General features: G+C 42.4%; 1 protein-coding gene across 1 annotated transcript; it reads left to right on the plus strand.

The window, feature by feature from the left end:
* The first annotated feature begins 1,052 nt into the window (after window positions 1-1,052).
* H2AJ (H2A.J histone) lies at window positions 1,053-1,749 on the plus strand. Its single transcript, XM_020887307.2, has one exon. The coding sequence runs from the start codon at window positions 1,183-1,185 to the stop codon at window positions 1,570-1,572; it is 390 nt and encodes a 129-aa protein (XP_020742966.1). The 5' UTR covers window positions 1,053-1,182; the 3' UTR covers window positions 1,573-1,749.
* The last annotated feature ends 14,475 nt before the right edge of the window (window positions 1,750-16,224 follow it).

A 16,224-nucleotide genomic window follows, 5' to 3' on the forward strand; every position in this document is an offset into this window, starting at 1 on the left:
AAACAGTGTAACATTCTTATTTCATTAAAACTCGTAGTTCTTGTGAAATAATGGATGCCATGATCATGGCTTTAAATCAGGAGGTTCTCATGTCTAAAGAAATCCCTTGAGAAAAACGGAACTTGGAGTAGTGTCACCACTGTGGGAGACAGGACTGTTTTCCCAAAAGGTTCATACTGGGAAAAAAGGCAGCAGTATTTAAGTATGATTCATAACTCGTTCCCAGGTACTTAACACCATTAGGAATGAATATTTTGGTAAATTGTGCTCCCTGTACCTAGTCCTGACGAATAAGCCTTTCCAGTAGAAAAGCTTTGTGGCCCTCACCCATCTCTATAGCACAAAAAAGACACTGTTATTGTTGTTGTTAAAGCAGAATTAAAAGAACCCTCAGAACACTGGATGGCTGGGGGTGGGGGGCGGGGGCGGCGGTGAAGTTCTAAATAGTCAAATTGTACCGCATGATTTTAATGTTTGATTCAAAACAAAGAAGAGTTTGGAAGAGTCAGAATTCTTGTAATGGTAAAATAGTATTGTTTTTTAAGTATTTACTAAGAAATCAAGGTTAGAACATTTTCAAGTTAGAGATCTCTTTTGCTTACAAGGATTTTTTTTTTTTAAGGTGTCAATAATAATAAAGGTAATGTGTCGAAAATTTCGGGCATACCCAGCCCGAACTGCTAGAGGCATTTCTTGCTTGAGTGCTTAGTATTTGTTGACTAAGTTAACTAAGGAGTAACTCTCCTTCCTGATTTTTCTGTTTCTTACCCGGGGTTCCTTAAATCTTAAAACATTCTTTCCCTGAAAGCGAGAGAGGACATTGAAACCTCAGAATCCGCTAAATTCAACCGAACGCAATAAATTCAAAGGAACCCCAACCATGGAACACGCGGACCTAGGTATTCATATGAGGTGTTATGTAAATGAAGGCTTAGCAGTTTGCCCTTTTGATTGGAGAGAGCTGGAGAAGGCGGTCCTTCTGCCAGCGTGCTAATTGGGGGAAGAGCCTGCCTGTCATTGGTCACCGGAGCCAAGGATGTTGCGGAGCCCAATGGGAAGGCGCTGCCTAGTGTCAGCAAAGTGTTGGTAGAGGCAGTTCCGGTGTGGTACGTTGCATTCCTGTACTAGCAACCGGATCGCTGGTTTTTTTCCTCTCGCTGGAGTTTTAGGCGAGAGACAAACATGTCTGGTCGCGGAAAGCAGGGCGGCAAAGTGCGGGCAAAGGCCAAGTCCAGGTCCTCCCGCGCGGGCCTGCAGTTCCCAGTGGGCCGAGTGCACAGACTGCTACGCAAGGGTAACTACGCTGAGCGAGTGGGCGCCGGGGCCCCGGTGTACCTGGCCGCGGTGTTGGAATACCTGACGGCGGAGATCCTGGAGTTGGCTGGCAACGCCGCGCGGGACAACAAGAAGACCAGGATAATCCCTCGCCACCTGCAGCTCGCCATCCGCAACGACGAAGAGCTAAACAAGCTTCTGGGGAAAGTGACCATCGCTCAGGGCGGCGTCCTGCCCAACATCCAGGCCGTGCTGCTGCCCAAGAAGACGGAGAGTCAGAAGACGAAGAGCAAGTGACCCTGATGCCGCCACAGGGGAGCCGGCTTCCCCAGCAAGGGCTCTCTCCAGAGCCGCCCCGCCCGCAGTGTTTTTTAATATGCTTGATGTTATGGAGGGCCGGAGCCATCTAGTGGGGAGGTGGGCGGCGAGGAGACCAACTGGGTCGGGGGCCCAATAAAGTCGGTGAAAATCGTCTGGTCGAGAGAGCTGTGTAGTCGCGGGGCCCTGCCGGGAGACCCAGGGGCGACCGGGAGACCTTTGGAAGAGGTACTGGTGGGTCGGCTTGAGCCACTTCTGGGCAGCTTTGTTCCGCAGTCACCCTCGAGGCGCTACGGGTGGACAAAGGGAGACCAGAAGGGACCCAGTGGCGTGGAGGTGGACAGAGTCGGGGGCTCTCCCTGATCGCCTGGAGGCAGAGGCGACGCCGAGTAGGTGCGGAAGAGGCTGAGCGAGTTGTTTTTACATCCGCCTCCCGGGGCCTGTGCTCCCCTGCCCTCAGGGGAACAGTTCCGGAACCAGTTCTAGGAAAGAGATAGTGATGACGATGTGGTCTTGGGCAGGAGGTTGTCTGTCCGGCCACACTTCAGAAGGGAGAATAACTTTGCAGCTTGGAAGAGTAGCTTTGACGACAGAGTGTCAATTTAACAGATTTTTCTAAGCCTGACAGCTGTTCTGTTTTCTTGTTTGGGGTGTCAGATATTTTTGTGTGCACGCTTATGTTCACATTTCTTTAAAATGAAGGAACCATCCAGTAATATCTGTGGTACAGAAGCCTGAGTCATGAAGTTGGAAATTTGTTGCGCTGACACTCATGTTGTGTAATAGTGCAGCGCCTTCAGTCATGAGTTACCTATACCTGAGGAGCTTTTAAAATGACTTTCTCAAGTTTCTAGCTTCATAGTGGTCTTATTTCCACAATATCATATCCCTTTGGAAAGGTAATTGGTTTGATTTTGCTTTATAACAACAAATCCCCCTCTTAAGGTCCCTTGTGTTCTACCACTGGGCCTGAGGTAATGACCGCATTCCACCAACACCTATTGGGTTTGTGTTGCTTAATGGAGCAGTAAGGCTTTCATAAATATGTGAGATGTGAGGAAAGGCAAGGACAGATGTTATGGGGAGAAACATTTCTCATCAGGAATTTACATTTAAAAGTTACACAGTAACAACCCTGTCTGTCTTAGATTGACCCTTCCATTTCCCCCTTTTCTACAAGCTTCCTCCTGGCCTACAAAAGAGATCCTCGTTTATTTAGATTTCACATATTTAGATTCATCTTTTCCTTAAGTCAGAGTTGATGTCATTCTGGGGAAAAGAAAAGGATATGTTTTCTACCATCAATGGTAGTAGTTGGCCCGTTTTCTCGGCGTGGACTTTTATTTCTTTTCCAGCATTTACTGAGAAACTCTGTGTGCCATGCACAGTAATGGGTTGCTGTGGCCAGCACAGCAGGTAGGGGTCGAAAGTGGTCAACCGCACAGTTTGGGGAAAAGACACTAGAGACAGAATTAAAGTTTTAAAGATGGGACCGGGGGACTCAAGACCTCTTGGGTCAAGAGCCCTGTTCCTCAGAGCCACTTCACTTTTATTTAGTGTCTTGGCAAGCAGAAAGTATCTGTTGTGCCACGATGAAGTCAGCCTCCTATGTCCCCAGTCACGTCTCCCATTTTATTGATTACTTTAAGCTATCTTTGTTATTTTCTTGTACAAGGGCTATCACCTAGCTGGAGGTCATAGACCCACATATGCCTTGGGAAAACATCTTAGTGTGTGCACAAGCAGCGTTCTGAACTTGCGCTGACTCAGTGTTCCAAGGTCCACACTATGTTTTTCCTTAGCTTAGTAGGGTATGACAACCCCAACTGATCAACCCGACGTACTTTTATTTGGGTTATGCTGTATTGCTATATTTTGCTTTTATTCTTTTCCCATGGTGATTTTCTCATGGCTTAGCCAGAGTAACAGATGGCTGTTAACCCCTGCAATGGGTGATGAGGGTACCCGGTCTATGAAACCAACTAGATTTCCACTCCTGAAGTTTACTTTTTTTTTTCTGGGTAACTGAAGACCAGGAATAAACAAATAAGTGACCGTCAAGGAAAGGATTCCCCTTCAGTTTCTGCTACTACTTGTGTCTCTATTGCTTGTGGAATGGATGTTGGGATTGCTTATCCCTTGTGATCAAGTTTGAAGTATATACAAAGGTCAGGCCACACATACTGCCTTTTAGGAGGCAGGTTATTGCCCCCTACGTCCAAAAGAGAATAGACCCCAAGGGTACATACCTTGGGCAGTTTCCAAGGCGTCCGACTGTTTATTCCACTTCCCACCTATTCAGAAGACCTCCTCCTGTAAAATAGTCACAATAGCTATTTTGATGACCGAGATTGTTCCTTTATTCCATGCCAGATATTGGATGCTCAGTAAATAGAAGTACCAGTTTCTACGGGGATATGGGCTTACTTTTATAGGTTAAAGTAGAGGTAACTAACGAATATTTTGTTGTTATTCTTAATGCCCAGTTGTTAGGAATAGTTCTCGTTATTACTGCCTTGTGGCATGGTGGAGAAGAAAAAAAGTGTGTATCAGTTGCTGGTTTTGACATTTACATCTTAATTTCCTAAAAAATTTGAGGCATCTCTAAGATTATTACCAAATGGTAAGGAAATAAGGATAAGACATTTATAAAATTTTAAAAAAAAACTTCTCTCTAAAGTTTCACAGAAGTCTAACCCTGTTACCTGAAGATAAAAACAGGCAAGATTCACAGATGTCAGTGCACTGACGACCCCATTATCACCCTATCTCGACCACCACTGTGCCAGAGATTCATAGGCTCCCCTCGAATACTTCCCCTGCTGCATGATTCAGTCAGTCCATTTTAACCTCACCGATTCTGTTTTTGAGAGCTTTTTAAACCTGAATACTTTATTGGCAGTTAAAAATGCATTTGTTGTTGTTCAGTTGCCCAGTCATGTCTGACTCTTTTGGACCCATGGACTGAGGTACGCCAGGCCTCCCTGTCCCTCCCTATCTCCTGGAGCTGGCCCAGGTTCATGTCCATTTCATTAGTGATGCCATCCGGCCATCTCATTCTCTGAGGAGGTTACCCCTTGCCAAATCAATTCAGCCTGCGAATCTTCTATGCACAAACAGTTTTTGCCAATATATGATCATTAACTTAAAAGGCCAATGTTTTTTTCAAGCATGAGACCCAGTGGAAAAAGATTTAGGATAGAAACTGGTGAGGCCTGAATTCTGGTCTTTAGTAGATTTCTAATCCATAGCTGTGTGTGTAGACACACATGCACTTTCCCATGGAGATAAGCCATTCAGTGTGGCTCATTGTGACTTGGCCAGGATTTGTTCCTCTTTGCTTTTCCTGCAGGGCCAGTCTTGTCTTTGTGTCTCTGAGAACTGGTCTGCTTAGTTTTACCTGCCTGGAATCAAAAGGTTTAGTCTGGCCCCATAATTGTTGATGACTATACGCAAACTCTTCACAAATTTCTTTCCGATGGTTGAAAGGTCATACGCCACAATATTTAAGAACTTACTCTCTTGGAATGAGACTTGGGTTCAAATCCACTCATCTCCTCAGTAGCTGAGTGATTTTGGAAATGCTACTCAATTTCTTTAAATGTCAGTTTCATCTATTAACTGGGCATAATAGAGTTACATCAGTGAGTTTAAAGGAAGATTAGAAATAATGTGAATGAAGGCACCAAGTTTCCTGTATAGAAATGCACTCAATGAATAGTAACTAATAGTATGTGAAACTGGATTTAGAGCAAGTGGCAGTTGTGATGGGACCTATTGAAGTTAATAAGCATCTGGCATTCTAGTAATTCTGTGATTTTTTTTGATATCTCACCTAAAAACAAGCTTAGTGGCTGTTTACTAATTATAGAACATCTACAACTCAGTCTAGAACAGAAAAGAGTCATAAATAGCAAAATTAACTTTGTGAACCTGAATTTGTATCTCCCGCTCCAAAGACAACCTAGTTTGGAATTAATAGGTTAAGTGCATCCACTCAGATTACAAATGGAACCCATTTGTTCAACAACTTATTGAGTGTATATTACATATTGTGCCCATGATTGATAATCCACTGTCAAGAAAAATGATGACAATGTAATGAGAAAGATGATCATGATCTAGCAAACCACATGTTAAGAAAAGGAGATGGTCAGGGTGTTACAGGTACGGGGAGGAGGCACCTGTGTCCCTCGGCCTGGTGGGGAGGGTGGTGCCTGAGATGAGTCCAGTGCAAGAGTGTGTCTGATGTGACAGGGTGTGCTAGGAAGACAGCATGCACGGAAGTACAGGAGACAGACAGTACCTATGGCCAGATGTAAGCGTAACCAGAGGAAAAGGTCTGGCCTGGAGGTAAAAATTTGGGAATCATGATTAACAATGGTCTGCACGGGTAAAATCATCCAGAGGGAATATAGATGTAGAGAGATGTACCAGTGAATCTCTAGGAAACCGCAGACAGGGCAAGTGGGGATGGGACAGGTCTAATCCACTGTCAAGCAAGAGGAGCCATTCAGAGATGAGAGGACGTGGCCTGCAGAAAAATCAAGGGATAGAGATTTTTCACAATTTGGATCTATCACTGTTCTCCCTGACTCTACTTAAGTTGCCTTTACTTTTACATATAACTGGGATGTGTTCTATAGAAGTTATTACATTTTCCTACCCAGAAGTTTCCCTGGTGACAGCAATAAAGAATCCGCCTGCCAATGCAGGAGATGTGGGTTTGATTCCTGGGTCAGGGAGATCCCCTGGAGAAGGAAATGGCCACCTGCTCCCTTATTCTTGTCTGGGAAATTCCATGAACAGAGGAGCCTTGGTGGGCTACAGTCCATGAGGTCACAGAAGAGTCGGACATGACTTAGAGACTAAACAGTAATGACCCAGTGAAAGCTAGCCAGTTGGCTCACTTTACTAGTGGCCCTGGAATGGAGATGTACTTTTCCCCTATGCATTTTCACACTGCACATACAGAAATTAGAGGTATATTTCTGTGGTGACAAAAAAACACTTTTTTGAAAAAGCCCAGAAGAATATTGGCTAAGAACCATTTAAAAATACATCTTTTGTTATCACCCCATTTATTTAAATAGCTTTTTACATATTTTAACTTTAATCAGTTTTAATTTTAATTGTTTTAATCTTAAGTTATGGAAACAGTGGCAACTTATTTTTTTATTGATCTATAGTTGATTTACAGTATTGTGTTAGAGCAATTTATTAATTCATAAAGCCAATGTAGGTATTTTAGAATGATTAAAGCATGAGAAATTTGACGCTGACAAACTTAATTCATTGATGTTTAACTGCTTAGTTTGCCATGAGAGGGAAATGGAGAGTAAGAGGAAAAAAACAAAACTTAAAAAAGAAACCAGCTGGCTTCAAGAAGATATGAAATTATCACTGTAAGGCTTTATTTTGTTTTCAAGGAGAGAAAAAAGTGTTTATAGGTACTGAAAAACACATTTTAATATATGTGTGCATGTCGATTGCTCAGTAGTGTCCAATTCTTTGCAACCCCATGGACTGTAGCCCGCCCGTCTCCTCTGTCCATGGAGATTCTCCAGCAAGAATGCTGGAGTAGGTGAGAAATTTAGGGGATCTTCCTAACCCAGGGATCAAATCCCGGTCTTCTGCATTGCAAGCAGATTCTTTACCATCTGAACCACCAGGAAAGCCCCATTTTAGCATATGTGTGTGTGTGTATATATATATATATATATACATACACATGTATATATATTTTATGTGTGTGTGTGTGTGTGTGTGTATATATATATATATATAAAGGGAAAATTCTTAAAGAGATGGGACTACCAGACCACCTTACCTATCTTCTGAAAAATCTGTATGCAGGATAAGAAGCAACAATAGTAACTGGGATCTTTGATAATTTTGTCAAGCCATGCAATTAAAAAGTTAGCACTACTTTGCTCCAAATTATAGAAACAAAGGAGGGATAAGGCCTACATTAAACAAAATTATCTTTCTTTTAGGCAAACCAGACAAGCAGTATGCTTATGAAGGTTTATTTGCTTTCTGTCTTGAAATATTAATGCATCTCAAATGAGCTATCTTCATGTCAAAAGCCCAAGTGGTCACTGCTGCTCTAAAATATTCCTGTTGAAATTGAGTCTATTAGAGAGGTCAGTGTATGGCCTGGAGGAGGTGAGGTTTTAGATTGTGACAACGGATAAGGAGGAATATAATGGTTTGTAAATATGTGTAACTTCTGATCCCAGAACCTGGCCAATGGTCAGTCATTACTAGTTGTGGGTCCAGGCAGACAAAACTAAATGGAGCAGTTCTCAGACACACAAAGATAAGAATGAAGAAGTCTTCATCCGATTTAGAAATGGTGACCTGAAGCAAAATTGGTCCGAAGGTCATGTTCTGAGGAGAACTTCTGAACTCAGCCCTCAGAGGTTCAGTTCAGCTCAGACTTATTAAGCTTCTAACCCTATGGACTGTGCCTCTTACACACAACACTAATTATTAAGCAAGCTAACGATAATGAAAGCAGGAATAGAAGACTGAAAACAATTTTACTAAAGAACACTAATCAGTCAAATTCTAAGAGATCTTATTCCCAGGGAAATAAAACAGACTCAACACTACAGTGTTTCAGCAAACTATAGGAACTCACTTGCACATGAACTTACCAGCCCTGGCATCTCCTACAGAGGGAATCACAAGGGGTCCCAGATGTTCACAACATTGCTGCATTGAGAATCCTGGTCCGAGTATGAGCCCTTTAGCTGAGTCTGTATTTTTGTCTTTACCCTTCAGCCAGAGCCCACCAAGAACAAACCAGTATTTTAACAAGTTGGGTTTGTTGCTCTTTGTAGCAGGGAGCACACATACTGGGAAGGTGTGAGGTGTTTCATTAAAATATTGGAAAGAGTTATAGGGCTGGAGTTTGTGTATAGGTTATAGGGCTGGGACTTTGCCCAGGATTCCATACTGTTGGAAACAGAGGAGATAAGTCTTAGATTTGGTGTCTTAAAACAGCTAATCAGGTACAAGGAAGGAAATGAGGCTAAAGCTGTAATAGGTGAAGATGCTAATGCATATGGGCCTGCCCAGGAGTCTGGTCATTTTGGTGGTTTGGACAATGCTCATGTTTTTCTGATTTGGACAATGCTCATGTATGTGTGTATATTCAGCTATGATACAGAGGGACTTCCCTGGTGGTAAAGAATCCACCTGCAATGCAGGTGACCCAGGTTTGATCCCTGGGTTGGAAAGATCCCCTGGAGAATGGAATGGCAACCCACTCCAGTTTCCTTACCTGGAGAATCCCATGAACACAGGAGCCTGGAGGGCTACAGTTCATGGGGTGGCAAAGAGTCAGACAACGACTGAATAACCAACACAAACATGATATAGAGAGAGGGCTTCCCTGATGGGCTCAGCGGTGAAGAGTCTGCCTGCCAGGAGATGTAGGAAACTTGGGTTCGATCCCTGAGTCAGGGAGTATCCCCTGGAGGAGGAGCTGGCAGCCCACTCCAGTGTTCTTGCCTGGAGAATTTCATGGACAGAGGAGCCTGGCAGGCTACAGTCCATGGGGTCGCAGAGTCAGACACAACTGAGCGACAAAGCAACAGTGTTGATACAGAGAACTCTTGTTTTCATTTCAGTTTTTCATGGCAGAATGGCTGTATGTGGTGTTGGTGTGGTGTGAAATGGTTCTGTTTCACAGAATACTATGGTGCATCTATGTCAGGCCAACTCCTAGCAACACCAAGATCTAGCTGATGGTCCAGGCCAGTTTCGATCTGTCATGGGCTGCTTGCCCCTCTCTCAAAGCTGAAGAAAAAAAAAAAAAATGTGACCCAGAGAAGAGGGCTTGCTGACCAGCGGAAGTAGACAGAGATATCCAGGGTAGATGTTGGCAATGTCCAAGCACCACTTGAAAGAGGGAACTACTGACTGTGGGTGTTTCAGTCCCATGTTTAAGTACTTTAAACTTTAAAAGTCTCACTTTATGTACTTCAGATCCTCTGACACCATCCCCCTATGTTTGTCAAGGAACTTCTTCTCTTGAATTTATCTTTTTGTGTGTTCATATAGGGGACACAATGTCTTGCTGTTTTTCATGTGATGATCCATGTACTTCTAACAATAAATTGTTTTAAATTTAAATTACATTTATATATGCTTTATATACATAAAATTGTGCATAATTTTTATGTATTGGGTTGGCTAAAAAATTCCTTTGGATTTTTCCATCAGATGGTACGAAAAACCCGAACAAACTTTTTTTGGCCAACCCAATGTTTAACTAAATATATCAAGTAAATACCATAACCACTCACTTTTCTCCCTCTTCCAATATCCTTCTTCCCATTTTCCAGCCCAAATAGAAACCAGTAAGTTATTCTCATTTGAACTCATGCCAGCAAAAAAAAAAAAAAAAAAACATTCACACCAGTAGAAATCTAGGCATTTATTTATAAGCTTGCTAAGTCTTGGTTTTCTCATGTATAAAAGTGGAGTAAAACTGTGTCTTCTATCATAAGGTTTTTAGCGTCTAGTATGGTAAGACCTCGATAAGTTATTGCTATTGTTGTGCGTATTAGCTTCGATTTTCTCCTTCAGTTTTTCCCTTCCCTTTTGTATTTATGGTGTGCAGCCCCCACCTACCTCCTGAACATCAAACTTCACCTCCCTACTTAAGATCACCATAGGTTATCTCCCTGGGGTTTCGTCCCCAGCTGTTCCACCCCAGACCAATTCCCTCCATTCCACACCGCCCTCCCCAGTCCACTGCTGAGGTTTGAGTTTCTGCTCCCTTAATTGTGTAACCCCAAGCAAATTATCACATCATTCTTTACCTCAGTGGGCACATCTGTAAAATGACAGCTGCCTCACAGGGTTGTTGTGAGGATTAAATAAATGAATACATGTAAAGCAGTTCCGAGCTTCCCAGGTGGCGCTAGTGGTAAAGAACCCAGCTGCCAATGCAGGAGACAGGAGAGCCAGGTTTGATCTCTGGGCCAGGAAGATGCCCTGGAGGAGGGCATGGCAACTCACTCCAGTATTCTTGCCTGGAGAATCTCATGGACAGAGGAGCCCGACAGGCTACAGTTCATGGGGTCACAAAGCGTTGTATACGGTTGAGCAACTAAACACAGCAAACACTATTCTGAGAGTTTTATAATATTAGCACATTTGTTATCTGTATTCAGTGACTTCTCTCTCTCATATATTATTTATTCAATACATCCTATATTTATTCAGATGCTAAGTCAGCCAGGATCCTGCCAGGAAACAGATGGCATGCCCAAATGTGGTGATTTGAGGACAATTTAATAAAAGGACTGCTGACAGTGATGTAAGCAGCGTGCAAGGAAAGCACATGGAAGGAATGGTGACAGCTGGGCTCCGCTCCCACCCCTCGGCTGATGGAGTGAAGGGGAACGACCGCCAGACCTGTCAGGAGTAGGTACTGTGAGGGGCCCGAGTGACGGGGAGTCAGGAAAAGTTAACCCATGGCAGCCATGTGGGGAGGGGCCAGGGCATTCTTAATTCCATGACCTCATATTCCTCTCTCCCTCCAATACCCTGTTTATCACCCAGCCTAAAAGGATGCCAAAAGCTAAGAAAACCTGTTGAGGCAGTCTCTACAGTTCAGCCTCCTGGAGACATAGAACATGGTGGAATCATGTAAACAGGCAATCTGGAGCGGCAGACCCTTACTTGTTCAAATATAACGTGAGCCGGCACCCTCTGCCATGGGAATGTCACCCGACCCTTCCAGGAGACAAAGGTTACCCGAAAGTTTACACAAAACCCTTGATACTCAGCGTTCTAGTAAGAGCAAACAGGATAGATGGAATTGCTGTGTTCCTGAAGTTTCCCGCATAAGTAGCCCTTAAATGAAGTCGATAAAGTTTATAGATGGCAGCCTGTTCTGCCGTGTTTTCATAGATATGCCAGTTGTCACCCCTGCAGCAGTCCTTTCTGTCTCTTCCATCAGCATCGGGCTGGAATACAGGGAACTCACACCCACCCTACTTTTCTTCCGCAAAGAACTAGTTCATGCTTAATCTCACTGTAAAGAAACCTGGAAAATGCAGAAGAGCACCGGAAATTTTTTTTAGTGAGTACCACTGGCTCTGTCAGAGTTTCTGAGTATTGATATTTTTTGCTTATTTCTCAGTTTTTAGCTTTGTTCTGTTTAACAACCCCCTAACAGAGTCAGCCAGTCAACTGCAGTTCTCATGAGATTTTTTGAGAACAAAAATCACACACACGCACACACACACACACACACACACACACACAAATTCTATCATCAGATAATACCTGTAAGCTAATGTGATTGGCACGGGGTAAAGAGGGGGAAGGATAAATTTGGAGACTGGAATTAATGTATACACATTACTATATACATAAAATAGATAAGTAATAAGGACCTGCTACATAGCACAGGGAACTCTAGTCAATACTCTGTAATGACCTATATGGGAAAAGAATCTAAAAAAGAGTGGATATGTGTATACCTATAACTGAAGCACTTTGCTATACACCTGAAACTAACCCAACATTGTAAATCAACTATACTCCAATAAATTTCTTTTAAAAAAGAGCAAAAGTGACAAACATACATTTTATCATCAGCTAATGCACCTACCCTAGTGACTACCTGACAGAAAGAGCTTGAGCAATATTCTATATATTTTCATGAAAGGAGGTTTGTGCTGACAATTTTATAACCAGGTTGTGATAGTGGAAGTAAAAAGATTGAGTTTTCTTTATGCTCTCCATGCCAGTTTTACATGTATTGCTTCTGAGCCCCAAATTCCAATGTCAGGGTGGGCTCCGTGATAATAGTTGGCGTTCTTCTGGGCCAGTCTTCCTAGCAGAAGCGCGATTCCAGGCTCTGTTGGAAGAGGGCACCTGAGGGCCTTTGCAGGCAGGAAGGTGACTGTCACTGGCTCAGGCTGCTGCTGTGTGGTGCTGGTGGGTAAGCAGTGAGGGGGAGAGGATGTCCAATGGCCTCCGCTTCAGCCATGCGCCCAGAATGCACGCTGTCTCCATGACCTGCACCCCTGACTCGCCCTGGGGACCACCTTTCAAGACCCTGCCAACGGAAAAACAGCATGCTTGGCCTCCAGCCGTCAGAGGTCTCCTGGCTCCCTTGCAAGTCAACTTGCTCACGTTTCCCTCCTGGGTCCCTTTTGGCCGTGGAGTACACCTGGTCACCCGAAGGTACTACAGGTTTCACGCTGCAAAGGCAGGTTTGTGGCAGCAACTCTGTAGCTCCCGGAGCCCCAGATATCTATGGAAATTTTGCCGACCCCTGTTGTGCTTTATTGGTGGAAACAAAAATAAGAAGTAATAAACACAAAGCATCTTCTTAAACAACCCCTGTTGCTCTATTTGGTTTTTCTCTCCATAAAAGTGATATTTTCATGTCATACTTTACTTTCATATGTTACCCCTCAAGTCTTTCAAATGAACATGTATTTTATGGGTAAACTCAGTACAAATAAGGATTTAAAAGGACTTCCTCCTGCGATCTGGGTTACTCTGCAAGAAGAATGATCCTAGAAACAGATGTTGGATTTGTTCTCTACCTGTATTTTAATTCCCTCCTCACATAAGGAAGTCAATAGATTTTATTTGAAGGTATGGGTTTGCTTCATAGTAAGTTCTTAAATATGGCAACCTTTATCAACTCACTGTAAAAAGCCAGGCCTTTGTGAAGATAATAAGCCCTTTTCATTTGTCGGTGGTATATTTCATGAAACCAGGCAAGATTTCAGAGATAAACTAAAGTTCTTTCTTTCCCCTTGACCTGCCGTAACTTTGGCTGTCGCCTTCCTTGTTCCTTTATCTCACTCCCCAGTTTACTGGGGCAAGGTTGCTGGGTGCAGTGATAATGAATAGTGTAGTTAACTCTTCTTTTTTGGACTCTAATTTTTCCTAAGATTCAATGAATATAAACACTACAGCATTCTACTTTTCCTCACAAAATATTGTTAAAAAAGATCCTTAAATCATCTTTTGCATCTCACAGTTTTTTCTTTTTTTTAATTAAAAAAATTTTTTTGGCTGTTGAGATCTTTGGTTCCCCAACCAGGGATCAAACCAGCATCCTCAGCAGTGAAAGTTTGGAGTCCTAACTATTGGACCTCCAGGGAATTCCCTCACATCATGTTTATAATGTTAAGTCTCCTACATATCAGTTACTTATCTCCTGCACATGTGGTATAATTCTGTGGATCATGGTGACAATAGAAAACATCTTATTTTTAGGCTTCAGATGGTTAACAAGGGAAAATACTCTGTATAGGATAACAGGTCAAAAAAAAAAACAGATTTGGGGACCCATGGTTTTTTCTTTGAAAAATTTTAAGGAAAATGTTTTCTCTCTTTGGTTGTAGCACCATGAAGGTAATCAGTTGATATTTAGTATTTTTAAATGTTCAGAGAAACATTTTCATTTTTAATAGCTTCTCTATAAGAAGGTAACATAAAAATCTTAAAGTTCTGATGAATATATCTTTACCAGCACACAGCACGTATAGCCCTCAGATTATTTTTTTCCAGATTGTTTATTAGTGGTTAAAAAAATAATAAATTCTTAAAAAAATTAGCACTGGTAAATACCATATGGTATTTGCTGTCTTGTACTGTAGGTGTTAACTCAGAAGCAGTATAGACATTTATGTTTCTCTCCTGAAATTTCTTGAAGGCCCATGATAGTAGAGACGTTATCTAATATTCTTACTTCTTTCCCAGCAAGCGCCTAGCTCCCAGCAGGTTCTCAGTAACAATATGGAATAAACAGTTTGTACTCCTACATGCCTCCCGACTCTTAGGTACCTCAAATTATCAATTACCCTCTCATTCTCCAACCTCTCTCTACTGGTTACTCATCCTTAGTAAAATGAACAGGTTGATTAAGGAAAACTCCTCTGCTCATCCAGGCCTGGCCACTTGTCCTGTCCTCTTGACTTTTCCTTCACAGCCAACTACAGGCCTGTGCATGTGTGTATTTTCCTAAGTCCCTTCAGTCAAGTCTGACTCTTTGTGAACCTATGGACTGAAGCCTGGCAGGCTCCTCTGTCCATGTCCTCTGTCCTCTTGTCTCCAGGCGAGAATGCTGGATCAAACCTGTGTCTCCTGCAGCTCCTGAGCTGCAGGCAGATTATTTATCGCTGAGCCACCCGGGAAGCCAATTACAGGCCTTCTTAGAGACAAAAGACCTGGAGTAGGTAGTTACTTTGGTCTCACCAAAGTCCTAGTTCCCTCCTTCACCAAAAGTCCTTATTATCCAGGAGTGTAAAGCTTCCGCATCACACCCGGGACCTGGGAGTGAAGTTATCCATAGCTCTGCTTGGCAACAGCTTTGAGCTCCACAAGTCCTGCCATCAGGTCTCTCCTCCAAACTGGTTCTGGCTGAGGAACATTGCCAGGTGTTAGACCTGCTCGTTTTGAGTTCAGGACAAAACAGAAACGTGCAGTTATCCATGGGGTGGTGACTGGGTATCTTCTGTGTCTGAAGAATTGCTTGAATGCAGCAAAAAATAGCTTAATAAAAGTCTCCCTGCTAAATAGGGAGATATTTTAATAAAGAGCACAAACTAGGATATACAAAATGAGAATTGAAAGAGAAACTTAGGTGTCAACTCGGGCTTTATGCTGATTCCATGCCATGTGGTGATCCTTAATTCACACTGTACAGTCCCTTAAAGGAACTTCAGAATGGTGTAAGGAGCAATTAATGTGTAATAAAGTGACACTTTATGATAAAGGATCAATATTTATCCTTACACCTGACTGAAAGTTTGTATCAGACTTATTTTTCATAGCAGTGATTTAACTAGAGCAAACATTTTAAAAAAACCAGGAGTGTGTTGCTCAGTTGCGTCTTAGTGACCCCATGGACTGTAGCCCACCAGGCTCCTCTGTCCATGGCATTCTCCAGGCAACATTGGAACGGGTAGCCATTCCTTTGTCCAGGGGATCATCCCACCCAGGGATCAAACCTGGGTCTCAAAAACCTACCAGAATCGACTGATTTCTCCTTTCCTGCAGATGCAGCTAACACATGAAATGTGCCAGATTTTACCAACTAAAAGAATTTTCAGAAGGTAAAACTAGCAATATTAGAAAATGACTTTTAAGATAAACCATATAGCTTCCTTAATGTGAAACAGAAATCTCACCCAGAAAAAAATATGAACTTCAAGGCAGAACAATAAAAATGTTGCAAACCAAATACCATTATTTACACTTAAAATATTGATCTGAGGATGTAATTGTGTTCCACCTTTGCATATAAACAAAGATTCAATTCACCTGCTGACCCACAATGATTATACTAAAACATAATAATCCCAAAGTGGTCTGTAGACTGCTCTGGCAGGATTTGATTTATTTTGAAATAACAACTTCTCAGTCAGAAAAGATCTCAGGACAAATATTTTAAATCTATCAAAGAACTCATTTGTAAAAAGTCTTGTTACTGTACTACCTTTTTTAGGATATCACCAATTTTTGATGAGACACACATGAAAGACATTTATGATACTATGGAAAGAATCAGGTATGCTGAGCCTAAACACAATGCATACATTGTCTCACTATGTGTATATATATGGTGTGTCCCCTTGA

The sequence above is a fragment of the Odocoileus virginianus genome, chromosome 23 (assembly GCF_023699985.2).
Source record: "Odocoileus virginianus isolate 20LAN1187 ecotype Illinois chromosome 23, Ovbor_1.2, whole genome shotgun sequence".
Lineage (NCBI taxonomy): Eukaryota > Metazoa > Chordata > Mammalia > Artiodactyla > Cervidae > Odocoileus > Odocoileus virginianus.